The sequence below is a fragment of the Protopterus annectens genome, chromosome 3.part1 (assembly GCF_019279795.1).
Source record: "Protopterus annectens isolate FY-2018-M chromosome 3.part1, PAN1.0, whole genome shotgun sequence".
Classification (NCBI taxonomy): domain Eukaryota; kingdom Metazoa; phylum Chordata; order Ceratodontiformes; family Protopteridae; genus Protopterus; species Protopterus annectens.
This window is the reverse complement of record NC_056732.1, coordinates 1,486,919,520-1,486,933,580: the sequence shown is the minus strand read 5'-3', so window position 1 is coordinate 1,486,933,580 and position 14,061 is coordinate 1,486,919,520. Positions and strand designations below refer to the sequence as shown.

The 14,061-nt window shown below is 37.4% G+C and overlaps 1 protein-coding gene across 1 annotated transcript in view; it reads right to left on the bottom strand.

The window, feature by feature from the left end:
• NPY (neuropeptide Y) overlaps nucleotides 1–14,061 on the bottom strand; it is a 243,737-nt gene that overhangs the window by 50,449 nt on the left and 179,227 nt on the right. The window contains exon 3 of the mRNA XM_044067548.1: nucleotides 2,121–2,201. Coding sequence (XP_043923483.1) covers nucleotides 2,121–2,201 — 81 coding nt within the window. The remainder of the gene's footprint in view (nucleotides 1–2,120; nucleotides 2,202–14,061) is intronic.

The following is a 14,061-nucleotide window of genomic DNA, read 5'->3' as shown; positions in this document are numbered from 1 at the left end:
CACAAAGAATAGAATTATACTCTAATATTGGTTGGATTAAACTACTAAATACACTGGTGAATGTCTTAGGATTCTTAGAAGAAATAATCCAAATTAGTAGGCTTAAGTGACTAAGATCTCTACTCCTAGCTATTGGAGCATTTCCAGTGGATTGTAACATTGTTAACATGTTTAATACTGTGACTTATTATTGATCCAAACACCAAGATCCTTATAGCATTTACTTCTTCAAAGGTAATGCTCTTCAGGTAAACTTCTAGATCTCATCATCTTACATGTCATTATACTACAAGTTAGACCAGAAGAGGTGAGACATACTTTTAATAACTCTAAATACCGGCTAAAATAAATAAGATCTGATTATTTAATCACTGCAACTCTAAATGTAATGTAATTTTCATACTTGTTTATCCAGCACTTGGAGTCAGTTGGAATTGTGGTAAAAAATGTATTAATGAGAATCGGACCCAGAAATCATGCCAGAGGTGCACTTAATTTTATCAGTGTCCAAGCTGATTAACATCTGTACATGGCGACCCTTTGTGATATTTCAGTTAGCCGCCTTCTTACCCACTGAATTATGAAAATAATTATGTTATATGGCATCCTGCATTTGATGATAACTGTTATCCAACATGCCAAAAGCCTTGGTTAGGTCAATATAAACACAATAGTTACTTCAAACCCCATACCACGACTATATATACAAGATCATAAAAATTAGTCAAGCTGGGGAAGAGAAAACAACCTTTGCATAAATCTATGCTGGCGTAAGACCATAACTGGTGAGTTATAAATTCTCTAATTTCTTAACATTGACCAAGCATTTTTGAAAATACTTATTGATGTTAAGCTAACTGGATAATAGCTGTCTATTATTTCAACTTTATCTCAGATGTATACTGGAACAATATATGCAAGAGGCCACTCACTAGGAACAGTAACCTTTATTAACAAGAAATTAAATATTATAACAAATGGTTGGACTAAATTATGTGCAATTACACAAATAAACTGACTATGCAAAAAATCATGCCCCCTACTAGACGTATATTTTGCCCTAGCTAGAGACAGTTTAATTATTTCAGCATTGATAGTTTGCATGTTTTATATGATACATTATTGGTGTGCAAAGTCAGTACTACATCAGGGACATGCACATTAAAAATTATGAATTAAAAGCATCCACAATTTCTGACAGATTGGGAATCACTGACATTATATAACAAGGGGTTCACACAAACTACCATCTGGTCTGGGAGTTTAAATATCAAATGTAGATATTTTGTTATCCTTAGCTAACAAAAGAGAACCTTCAAATTTTCATTTAACCCTAACTAATGAAAAGGAACATTCAAATATTCACCTAGCATATACGGCAACCATCTTTAATAATTTAGATGGCTCTTTTAAACTTTTTGTTGGTTTTTGTGTTGTATATTCTGTACATAGCATACCTTCTTCTTTTAATTTTTATTATTCTATCTATTCTTATATTCCACGGTGGCAGGTTCAGCTGCCGTTAACATCTCAGATGTTTAGTGGTTGTTATACTTTGGGTACTGATGGCAGCCAGGTTTTGCCAAGTATAGCACCCCCAAACACAATTCATTGTAGTCCCTTTCAGACATATTTTCACCCTTTTCTCTGCCCAGAAGTTCATGATTATTTATAACTTGTAAAGCTGCCAAGTTTCCTGAAAAGTCTTACATAAAAATCTAGCCCTATGGGGCCAGAATTACCTAGTGGACTTGAAGTAGTGAATATTGTAACAGAGATAAAAGAACAGTGGGCTCTTTAGAAAAGGGTAGGAGTAAATTACATAAAAAAAACTGAAACTGTGGGAACAATACATGCAGAAAAATGTTTTGGAGGAGGAATTAGATTTAAGAGAAGGCAGGAATTGAACTATTTATGTAATGTTGCTTTGATTATATGATATAGAACAATATGTGTGATGTATTATGTTTTTAAAGGTGAACTTGTTAATATAATTTGATTACTTTTATATAAATATAATTTTGCCTACGTCACAAGTAATAATTCAATAAATATAGCAGTATTAATAATCTTCTGTTACATTTTGGTATTATGCTACAACAATAAATTATCATTCTTACCTTGACCTAGGGATGCTCTCTGCACTCTCTCTGAACAGTAAATCAGAAATCATTGTTTCAGGACTTGACCGCTTTCCATACCTGTTAAAAAATAAAACATAAATCAAACATCATATTAAAGTAAAAAAGTATACACGTGTGTGTGTGTACACACACACACATACATTTGTCTGTAAAGTTACCTATGACCAGGAAGATGGCTGAAACAGAGATCACTTATCAGCTATGGCAACTCATCTACGTGGTTAAGAAAAAAAATAATAAGAGATTACACACCTGCAGAGATGCACACACAAATCTACATACATACAAACACAGATACACACACACACACACACACACACACACACACACACACACACACACACACACACACACACACTTACTTACACACAAACTTGTTTACCTGGAGATTCATGACCACACAGGCATGCAATTCTTTTGAAACTGCTATGTAAATTAACACTTCCAAAGTCATAAAATATTTTTTTTGCTTGACCCTACATTCCTGATGGGGGGAGGGCAAGTCCCACACCCTTGAACTATGCATGTATAAATGCATAGATATGTAAAACATATGTATGGGTGAACTCCATTACACTGAATGGATTACAATGTCAACAAAAGGTTATTTGACACACTTTGTTCAATGTAGGAAGAATTTTTAACGTGTGGTTGATCAACAATCCCCATGTAGGGGAATATGCCCTTTTTCTGGAGATTGTGTGATCTTGGAGTTAGTATATAAAATTAGCAATGAGTATAGGGGTGCAAGAGGGCTTTCCCCCTTGCCGAAACACTTCTTTTTGGTTTAGCCTGCTCTGGGGTAATCCTAGGTGCAGGTACAGTACATGTTGATGTTCTGTGTTTCAGCATTTGGACATCGACCAACATATTGTTGACACTGTATATATAACAGAGTACACCTTTATATATATATATATATATATATATATATATATATATATATATATATATATATATATATACATACCTCTATACCAAAACACTGTGCACAATAAGTGCTCAGAACAATAATAAATGTGACCAAACAATAGATCCAGCACAAAAACTACCAAAATAGCTAGAATAAAGCCAAGAAGACCAGGAAAGTAGCGTACATTAAATTTGATGTACGCTACTTTCCTGGTCTTCCTGGCTTTATTCTAGCTATTTTAGCAGTTTTTTTGTCCTGGGTCTATTGTTTGGTGATTGATATATATATATATATATATATATATATATATATGTATATATGTATATATATATATATATATATATATATATATATATATATATATATATATATATATATATATATATATATATATATATATATATACATATATATATATATATTTGCACATATAAAAACATTGTAGTCTATCTCTGATAGATAATTGATACTAATCATTATATGATTTTTATGGGGTATACAATGAGAAGAGGATAGGAGAAATAAAAACAATGGATAGAATTACAGTGTCTTATATATGGTATCTCTCTCTCTCGCAATATGTGTGTGTGTGTGTGTGTGTGTGTGTGTGTGTGTGTATATATATATATATATATATATATATATATATATATATATATATATATATATGTTCCCTTCAAAATCTCAAACTACTAAAATCCTGAATTTCAGTAACTCGAGACCAGAAAGGTGAAAGTGCAGAATACCGAAACCCCAGAAGCGTAAAATTCAAAATCCTGAAGTTCAGAGATTTTGAATTAGCGGTTCTGCTGTTGCAGTGTGTGAGTGGATGGTTGGAGATGTAGGTAAATATTTGTGTTTTTCTGGTTTTGGGTAGGGGCTTTAGTGTGTCCATGTGTTTTGTTAGTGTGATGTGTGCGTGTGAGGGGAATGTAGCTTGTGTAGTGGTGTTTTTGTGTGTTTGTCTGTGTAGTGTGACCTCACAGTTAGTATATTTAAGTAGGTGGTGTGTGTGTGTGTGGGGGGGGTGTGCAGCCCCTCACATGGGGAGTGCAGGGGGGCTTTCCCCCCTGCTTGTATGTCGGGTAGGTGTTTGTGTTTGTGCATGTGTAGGGAGGTGTATGTTTGTGCCAGTGTGTGTGGTATGTATTGTATAGCAGTCGCAATTTTAAACTTTGTGCTTCTGGGGTTTCGGCTTCATGGTCTTGAGATACTGAAATTCAAGATTTCAATATTTCAAGATTATGAAGTGAATATATATTACACATATATATATATATATATATATATATATATATATATATATATATATATATATATATATATATATAGAAGGCAATGGGGAAAGGTTATAAAACAAAATTGGGATTTAAGTAACATTGTTACTGAAATACAGTTTTGGTTAAAAGAAAAGAGTTGGGAATACTGAGGGAGAGCTGCTTATGTAAATGTTGAAGGGACTGCACCACTGCCACCAACATCATGGGGGTGATTATACTAGTGCCACCAGTGTGACTTCCAGATGGCAGGATATCACCATCTGTGACATCAAAAGGGCTGGAACATATGGGTTTAAATCCTGTCGCTACCAAATAAGTGTGACATGATAACAAAAAAAGTGTACTCAAGTCTATTTCAATAATTAGTTCAAAAAATACTGCCGCTCCTCAAGGGCATAAAGGGAATACACACTGCTGTCATGGAAATGGGCTTCTAACATCCACACCCAAACTGACCTGCACAGTCCACTTACAGAGCTGAGTCTTTGGTGAAGCACCCATAGGCCTCTGTCTCACCATTGTGAACCAATGTTTTCCAGTACCCCTTAGCCATAGTAATTGCCTTCCACACAAAGCAATATTTTTACTCATTTATTTATTTAACGTTTGCTGACCAGGAAAGTCTGACTAGGACAGAGCTTATTTTCAACAGAGGCCTAGGGAGAAACACTCCAGATGCATGTCTTTAGAATGTGGGAGGAAACCTGAGCACCTGGAGGAAACCCACACAAATGCAGGGAGAACATGCATACTCCACACAGAAAGCATCCCAGCCAAGAATCAAACCAGAGAACTTCTTGCTGTGAGGTGGCAACATTAACTGCTGCACCTCTGCACTACCCACAACACAGACATACAAAGGAAAACACCACACACACACACACACACACACACACACACACACACACACACACACACACACACGCACGCACGCACACACACACACACACACACACACACACACACACACACACACACACACACACACACAATAAGGGAAGGCTAGACGTTTTCTTTAATTAGTCATATGTGTAGCATGTCCCTTCTGCTGCACTACAGTGCTAGTACTGGAAAATGAATGAAGCTCCTGGTTTGGTGGTGCAGCGGTTAGCATTCCCACCTCACAGCTATAGGTTGTCTGGTTCGATCCTCGGCTGGGCTGCCTTCTGTGCGGAGTCTGCATGTCCTCCCTGTGGTCGCTTGGGTTTCCTCCGGGTGCTCTGGTTTTCTCCCACATCCTAAAGACATGCTGTAGGTGGATTGGACACTCTAAATTGGCCCCAGGCATGTGTGTATGTCTTCTGTGGAAGGGTGGGCGCTAGGCTGGCAACTCAACACCATAAAACTCCACTGCCAATCATGAGCAGACAGGAGATCTGCTGTGGCAACCCCTAACTGGGAAAAGCCGAAAGAGGAAGAAGAAGAAGTCTTCTGATCTTCCAACTTCAAAGGTGAGTGTGTTACCTGTTAAGCCACTGACACTTACTTGGTCATTATAAGACATGGTCATTACAAGGATTTTTGGTGATGACATTTTTGCAGGGACAAAAAAATTATTAATTCTGAATATACATGTGAATTTTAATTCTAATGTATGTTCACTCAGTGCAAATGCATTCTGAGCATTTACTGCATTCTTTATATATGCATCCCTAATAGAAACAAGGCATAATGAAACATATCAGACTATGGCAGTGAATTGCTTGCAAATCCATGTTGCAGGTATGTCTCAATACAATGCCATTTAATTATTTCCCCTCAATAGTTCCTAATAAAAATGTTTAGTGAATTATACATGGGTGCTCAGATAAGCTCCCCATTCTGGTCTTACTACTTAAATGTAATGACTGCTATATTTGGCTCAGCTATATTGTCATTGTCAGTACAATGAGTTTTGATGAAGACAGGGAATTATACTCGACTATTCATGCAAAACAGTTAAGACTCCTATGCCATCCATGAAAATGTACATAGAGCTAAATGCTGAAGTTGCCTCAGTTAGTTTGCCTGGAAACCCTGGTCAATATAGGGATTTTTTGTGGCATCTTTTCAGTGCCAAACATGTTCCATTGTGTGGAAAAAATATGTATGAACTTTGTTTGTGTTATAATGCTAACTCATCACAATTACATTTTGGACAGCTTTAATGGTACCCTTCTTTTGTAAAGGAGTCATTTCCAATCTAGGTAAAAGAAATCCCAAAATACCAAGAAAATGGTAAAAAAGGAGAAAGAGAATATAACACAACACTCTAGGTTTTGGTATTGAAATAACTGTCGATGCCTATGCATAAGGGACAGTACTGAAAATCCCTGTTGACAGTTCTTAGTAAAGTTCCTAGCAAATTACACAATGATACCCAAGCATAGATTACACCTAAGACTAATAATCTTCCCTTACAGACTTACATGTAGCACAGCACATAATTTGGACCACCCATTTTGCTATGGTCATTTGAGGGACTCTTGGCTGTGTCATCTTTCCAGTAATGAAAAAATGCTGTCTTTTGGAGAATATTTTTTTACTGATGATTGCCAGCTCAGCACAGATAGATTCTGGATAGCTCACTACTGTTGTTGTGAGACTCATGTTTATAAGTCTCAGAACTATGAAAAACAATGAAATTAAAGAATAACAGCAAATGCTAACAATCACAGCTCTTCTTTAAAATTATTCTGTACAGACAGCACATCCTCCTGTACCTCCAACATATACTAACTACTAATTGCCTTACCTCAGAGAAAAGGGAGTACTCTGAAACATAGCCATCTTGGACTTAATATGTGTAAGCCCCCATTTTTGCATTTTCAGTGTCATTATTCTGTAACTTTCATTTACATATCTCAAAATGTAAAACTGTTACCATTTTGGGCATGCACATTACCCATATGGAGTGGAAGTCATATACCCATATTAAATGAAAACTAAGTACAAAGTAACATGCCAGACTGGCACTGAGAAATGACTGTAAAACACACCATTTCGTATATATGCATAAATTGCTATATGTTAATAATCCACTAAGAGTTTAAAATATAATTTCCAAGGTATCATACCCAACATATTAACACCTGTTGGTAGTCAGTTAATGAGGTGTTACATTTCTGACTGCATTTAAGCTGGACAGCAATTGCCTTGAGCTTGCAGTCAAAAATAAATTAAATGTGAGAAATATCTTTTTAATGGAATATACAAAGTAATTTTGTCTTATGTGTTCAGTTACAATAATTGTCTCACATCAGCACTTTCACTACACATTCAGTACACAATTAAGTTGCACTGTAGCAAATTGCTGCATGTGATCTATCTTTCAAGCACTGTAGGTTTTAAATAGCCATGCAACTAGCACTGTAAGACAGAAGTAGAAATGTGTGATCAGTGTTATAGATGTAAATGTGTTAAACTCTTACAACATGTGATGCAAGCTGTTTGACTGGTGCAGGATGCAAGATGTCACAAGGGCCCTAAGGTCCCATATGTCAGATAGGTATGAGTATGATCTAGTTGTGACCCATGTGGGAGTGAATAACCTGGGGCACTCTATCTAGAATGGCATGCAGAGAGACATGATGGAAGTTATTATGCATGTGCTAGAGACAGGAAAGATACTGGTCTGAGACAGGACAGATCATGATGTCTAGACACCAAGACAGTTTTAAAAACTGCCTAAGTAGTTGCAGTTCTAACAGGATCTAGTGTGTGTAGTCCTGGAATGAGGTAGTAGATAAGACTTCCTGTTTCATCAGTGATGGTGTACACCTGTCATACTGGGCCTTCCACATATCATCTAAGGCCTTCGCCTTGTGTATTTTTTAGGCAGTCTCCCTACTGGACATTCCTGCATAGCTAACTTAAAATTAAATTTTAACAACATTGGGGGGCATTGCTCAATGTTAGGAGTCTAAACAGAAAGATGACAGAGCCTGAGGCCCTCCTATAATTTAAACACATTCATATCTGTGTGGCAACAGAAGCATGGTTTCAGTGCAATGATACACTCCCTCTACACCATGGTTTTGTACTCATCATGCCTATGTTAACAGAAGTGGAGTATCTGAATTTGTCACCAACTCCATCACATCATGTAAAATGACACATAACCTTAGCTTGGAGCCCCTGAAGGTCCAAATCACCCTTAAAAATCTAGATATTACTTCATTGCTAGCAACAGATCTCTATTAATATCTCCCAAACATCATGGAAATTACCTCAGTACCATTGCAGTGTTAAATACCAAACCAAATATATTTTTGCTAGTGGACCTCAATTACCTATGCATAGAGTGCCACACTTACACCTCTAAAAATGGACATTCTCAATGTTTCCTTGACCTTGTTAATGCCACTGTACAGCAGCAAATTATAAAATTACTCACTAGAGGCCCAGTATCCCTAACCTGGCTCTTACCAGCCTTGCTCTCACCTGTACCCAACTATGCATATCCTCATCCTTTGTTAAATCTGACTACAAATCAGTTACCTTCTTTGGTGGGCTTAATGGTACCACCCCACCACCAAAGGAAACCATCTTTGAACCACAGAATCATAGAAAATACAAGGTAACTGGGCCACTTTGCCATTTACTCATTGCCATTATCCACCCTCTGACCTTGCCATTACCCACCCTCTGACCTTACCTTGCATTTTCAAGAAGAGATAGTCCAGTCATGTTGGGGTGCATTTGTTAGTACCCATCCAATTGTTTATCTCCTTTTTAAAGGAAGACAGTGTGTCACATTGCTTGATCTAGAGAAACAGTAATCACTGTGTGATAAATGTGTCTCTCCACCATGATTTGTTTACATGCTGAATGAGGTTCAGATCTCAGTTCCTAGTGTTCACTGGACTGTTTGATTTGCAGATACATAAGAGGTCTTGGACTGCCTAATCCCTAATGGCATAAAAGGCAAGACATAGATCGTTTCCAAGGAATCTATAGAACACTGAATACAGCGACATAGACTCCAGCCTCTCCTGGTAGTTCAAGTTTTAGGCCTGTAATCTTCTTTAAGAGCCTATGGGTTCTCTCCAACTGCCTAATATGTCTGATAAGGTATACTCCAAATGGGGCACTGTATTCTATGATGGGCCTGATCAGTGTACAATATGGACAGGTAAGGACTTCTTTGGATCTAGAAGAGATGCCCTCTGCAATCAGTTGTGTTAGAAGGATTTCCTAAACATTGTTGCAAAATGGTGATCAAGGAAGAGGGAGTTATCTACCCACATTCCATGGTCTCTCTAACAGCATCTTCATTTTGGAGAGGGTTGTTGTATATACTGTAATCTGGGATTGTTTACCGAATGCAGTAATATTGCACTTTATAGCACTGAGTTTTAACTCATTTTCTGTGCATCAGCTGTTAACATACATACATTCAAGTTGCAACTTTTACGTAGTAATAATAATAATAATAATGATAATAATAATAATTATTATTATTATTATACCCATTTATTAACCAAGTAGGCCCAATAGACACACTGTCTGGTTAAGTGACTTTCTCAAGGTCACACAATAGATAAATGACGGCTGAAGGAATCCAACCCTGTACTTATGGAACTACAGATTTTAGAATGATACCCAATTTACACTCATCCTCAAACTTAGTTAGCCAGAGATCCATTTTTTTTTCATTTGGATACAAGAGAAATGCATGCCAAATAGTAGAGCTCCTAGTAAGGATCACTGAGGAACTCCACTGGTTACATTTATGCTGTCTCCTGAATATGTAACTACCGTGTGTTCTCTCCCTCAACCAGTTTGATATATACCTAATTTCATAAGGATCAGTATATAACACATTTAGCTTGCTAATTATATCAGCATGTGGTATGGTATCAAATGCTGTGAGGTCAAGATATGCTGTATGCACAATATGGCTACTGTGTGTGACTTGTGTTATTCTGTTAAACAATTCATTAGACAGAATCTACCCTTATTAATGCCAAACTGCTGGGTGTCACAGCTTATAAGATTTTTAATATCATAGTTTATCAGGTCAGATAATGAAGTTAATCTGTAGGGACTTCTCCAGGGCAAACCTATTTCAGATTGTAGAAGACCTGTGTAAAACTCCCCAAAGTTTTCCAAACATGGACCCAGCTGAGAGGGCTGTTACACATTCACCTCCATTTTTACCTGCATCTTAACAGCTGCATAAAAAAGTCCATATTCCCTAAATATAACGGTAAATTCAGAACTTAATGTAAACCAATATACTGTCTGCCAGTATTGCAAACTGGCTATACAACAGATTCCAAGTACTGAAAGTTGTTGGCACTCTCCCTGAAACTAAAATTGTGATTGGTGTTGGGTCCCGTCTGATTGTAGCATTATAGCTAGTGGAATACTGCAAGGATCAGTGTTTGGCCCACTCCTGTTTGATATTTGTTTTGAAGAAATTCATCCCAATATTTCTGAAGTGTGGTTGATCAAATTGTTGAGGAATGCAAGCAGATACTAAGCTGCTCCAAAAAAAACAAGTCTGGAATGTGCACATGCCTGGTGTACTGAAAAATGGTCTCAAGCTAAATGCAACAAAGTGCAGTATAGTAGCATATGGTAAAAACTATGTTGCCTTCTCAATGTTATAGGTGGTATTCCTGTCCAAACAGATTAGGTCATTAGAGACCTGGCTAGTTATGTCAACAGCTTTCCCTCATTCTATCATCATGTTTCTATGACCATCAAAAATCCTTCTATTTGGTGCAGGAAAATTCCAAGGGAATGTCTTCAAGCCCCAGAGATGCCATCTTCTGACTGTACTCTTTCATTAACAGACCCATCACTGAATAGAATGCACCAGTTGGCATATACACATCTAAGCATATCACTCAACTTGAAAGACCTCAACAATTTTTAAATACAGACCATATGTCCTTCAGCTATCCTCATAGTACAACTCTCCTTATTCTCAGTAGCCTGCAGGCTGCTCTGAGGTGACCTGTGTCACACTTTTCAAACTATGAAAGACTTGGTCCTATTTGACTTCCTGTTTCTTTGCAAAACCAGCAGCTCTACAGGAACTCATACTAGAGATTTAAATATATACCAACAAATAAACTAGACTTACAGGAAGGACAGGTTCACAATTCAACATATTCTCAGCCTATGGATAATTTCCCACTAGAAGCCAAGCAAAGTACTACTTTGCCTTTAAGGCTAGTCCTGATGACTGTATGGGTAGACATAACTGTACATCAGGGTTATGACATACAGCCCTGCTTGATTTGGGAGGTGACTAATATTAAGTACACATAAAATGTGGCAAGAACCTACAAGTCTCACTATTTAAAGAGGGACATGGCTAGGCTTCTTTTGGTACCTGTGATTGCTTGCCTACTATTGTTGTATGTTCTTGGGTTACTATGCATCTAAGGCTCCCATTGCACACTTAAATGCACCTCAGTGCTGAAGCTAGCCATCATATATTGCCATTGTCAATACAGGAATTACTGATGATAGCATCTTTTATGTGACAAAATGTTTACTATTTGAAAGAATATAATTTTTTTTTACTTGTACTACTATGTACACTTTCTCACTTGTATATACACACATGCGCATGCTTGCACACACACACACACACACACACACACACACACACACACACACACACACACACACACACACACACACACACACACACACACACACACGCACACACACGCACACACACACACACACACACACACACACAGACACACACACACACACACACACACACACACACTGGCATTAGCAAGCTATACTGATACTTGCTTAACAGCAATCAAACAACTTAATTATCATCTGCTTTCATAAAGAGATGGCCTTTCCATAAATAACTGTGCACAACTCAGACATTTCACAGATAACTGTGCACAAATCTGACATTTGAGTGTGATTGTTATGTGGTTTCCAGCCAGAAGTAACATTTGTTAATGGGTTATTCAAAGCCCCCAAAAAGCGCCCTAAAAAAAAAAAAAAAAAAAAAAAAAAAAAACATTTTGGGCTGCTGCTAATAGATTTGTATGTTGTGCTGCTATTTTTTTTCAAGTTCAATTTTTAATTCAACCTAAAAGGGAAAACTATCATTTGGATCATTTTCATCCATTGTGCTCATTGTGGTCTCTCTTTAGACAAAGAGAGATTATTTGATGACATCAGCTGCACTTAAAACCTCATTGTCAGTGTTTGGCTTCAATAGTACTAGTTCACATTACCTGTTACTATGCAACAGAGAGTGGCACATGAGATAGTGTGAGACCTCACTTCCAGCTTTATTTTAGTACTCATGAAATATGTAACCTGAACTCTTCTGAAGGTGGAAGGTATTTTTATTATTTGAAGTAATAATTTCATAAGTTTAAAAATAAAGCTTATAAATATAACTTATATTTGCTTTCAGCAGCAGCCACACTGTCACTAAAACAAGCATAAGCACACTCAAGATGTTAAAAGTATTCTCTAAAGGACCAGCCACAATGAAAGGTATTAAAATGTTTAATAATAAATAATATAACAGAACACAGGAGAATACTGAATACAATAAACAACAGAGTTTCAACCACAGAGATATAAAAATAATCCAGTTGGATAGTTTCTCACAGATGCAGGAAGCTATACTAAACTATTCTCACTAAATGTCCCTGACTGACTAAAGAATTACTGTTCCCTGACTACTTACTAAAGCAAGGAAAGCTGATAACTGCCGAGTGTCTTACCACAGCAAAAGTCAGATGATGTCTGTCTTTGTCTGAGTGGATGTGTGAGATATAGATCCTGTCAGAAATCTTTCCTGTCAGGTTCCAAAAGTGCTGCTGCAAGAGTTCCAAAGAAACCAGATGCTGGTTAGAGGATGACATCACCTCTAGTCACCTGACTCTGGTACAATAGGATCATAGGATCATAGGTAGGTACTAGGCTATTGGCCCTAGGGTCAATATAAGCCTAGCCAAAAAGGTACCCTGGCTTTCACTACCCAAGACAATTATTTTCCTGTGCCCCTGTTGAGCAGAGCCACAGAAATGATCCCCAGGGTGAATTTCATATCTCTCATCCAATCATCAATATTTTCTTGAAGACTGCTAATGAGGAGCTTTGTTTGATATAGATAGGTGGTTTGTTCCAGAGTATGGGAAGTCTCTAGGACAGGAATCTATCCCTTCAGCATATTCTGTTTATTGTGGTGACAAGGTGTAGGTCCCTAGAGCATGTAGCTTGGAGGGATTGGGGTTTCTTTAAGTGGAGCATGTCCAACAGCTCTGGGTTTGACATAGCTTTGTATGTTAGGCAGAGATCACCTCTGAGTAGGCGATATGCAATGGAGTAAAACTGGAGTGTTTTGAGAAGGTCTGCATAGGGCATCTGTTTGAGGCCAGTAATCCTCTTTGTGAGGTATTTCTGTGGCCTTTACAGTGGGTGTAGATGCCTTGTGAGGTACATTCCAAAAGGGGTGCTGTATTTTATAATAAGTCTAATGAGTGACGAGTAGAGGGGAGCAATGACCTTTTTTTTCCTGGATGAGAAACCTTTTGTGATGAGATGTGCCATGTAGAAGGATTTCCTGACTACTGTGGCGATGTGATTATCAAAGGAGAGACTACTGTCCACCTGTGTCCCAAGGTCTCTTATCACACTTTCAGTGTTAAGTAGACTACCGCCTATCTAGTAGTTCATGGGTACAGAGTTTTTTCCAAAAGCGATGACAATGCACTTTTTGGCATTGAGCTTGAGGCCA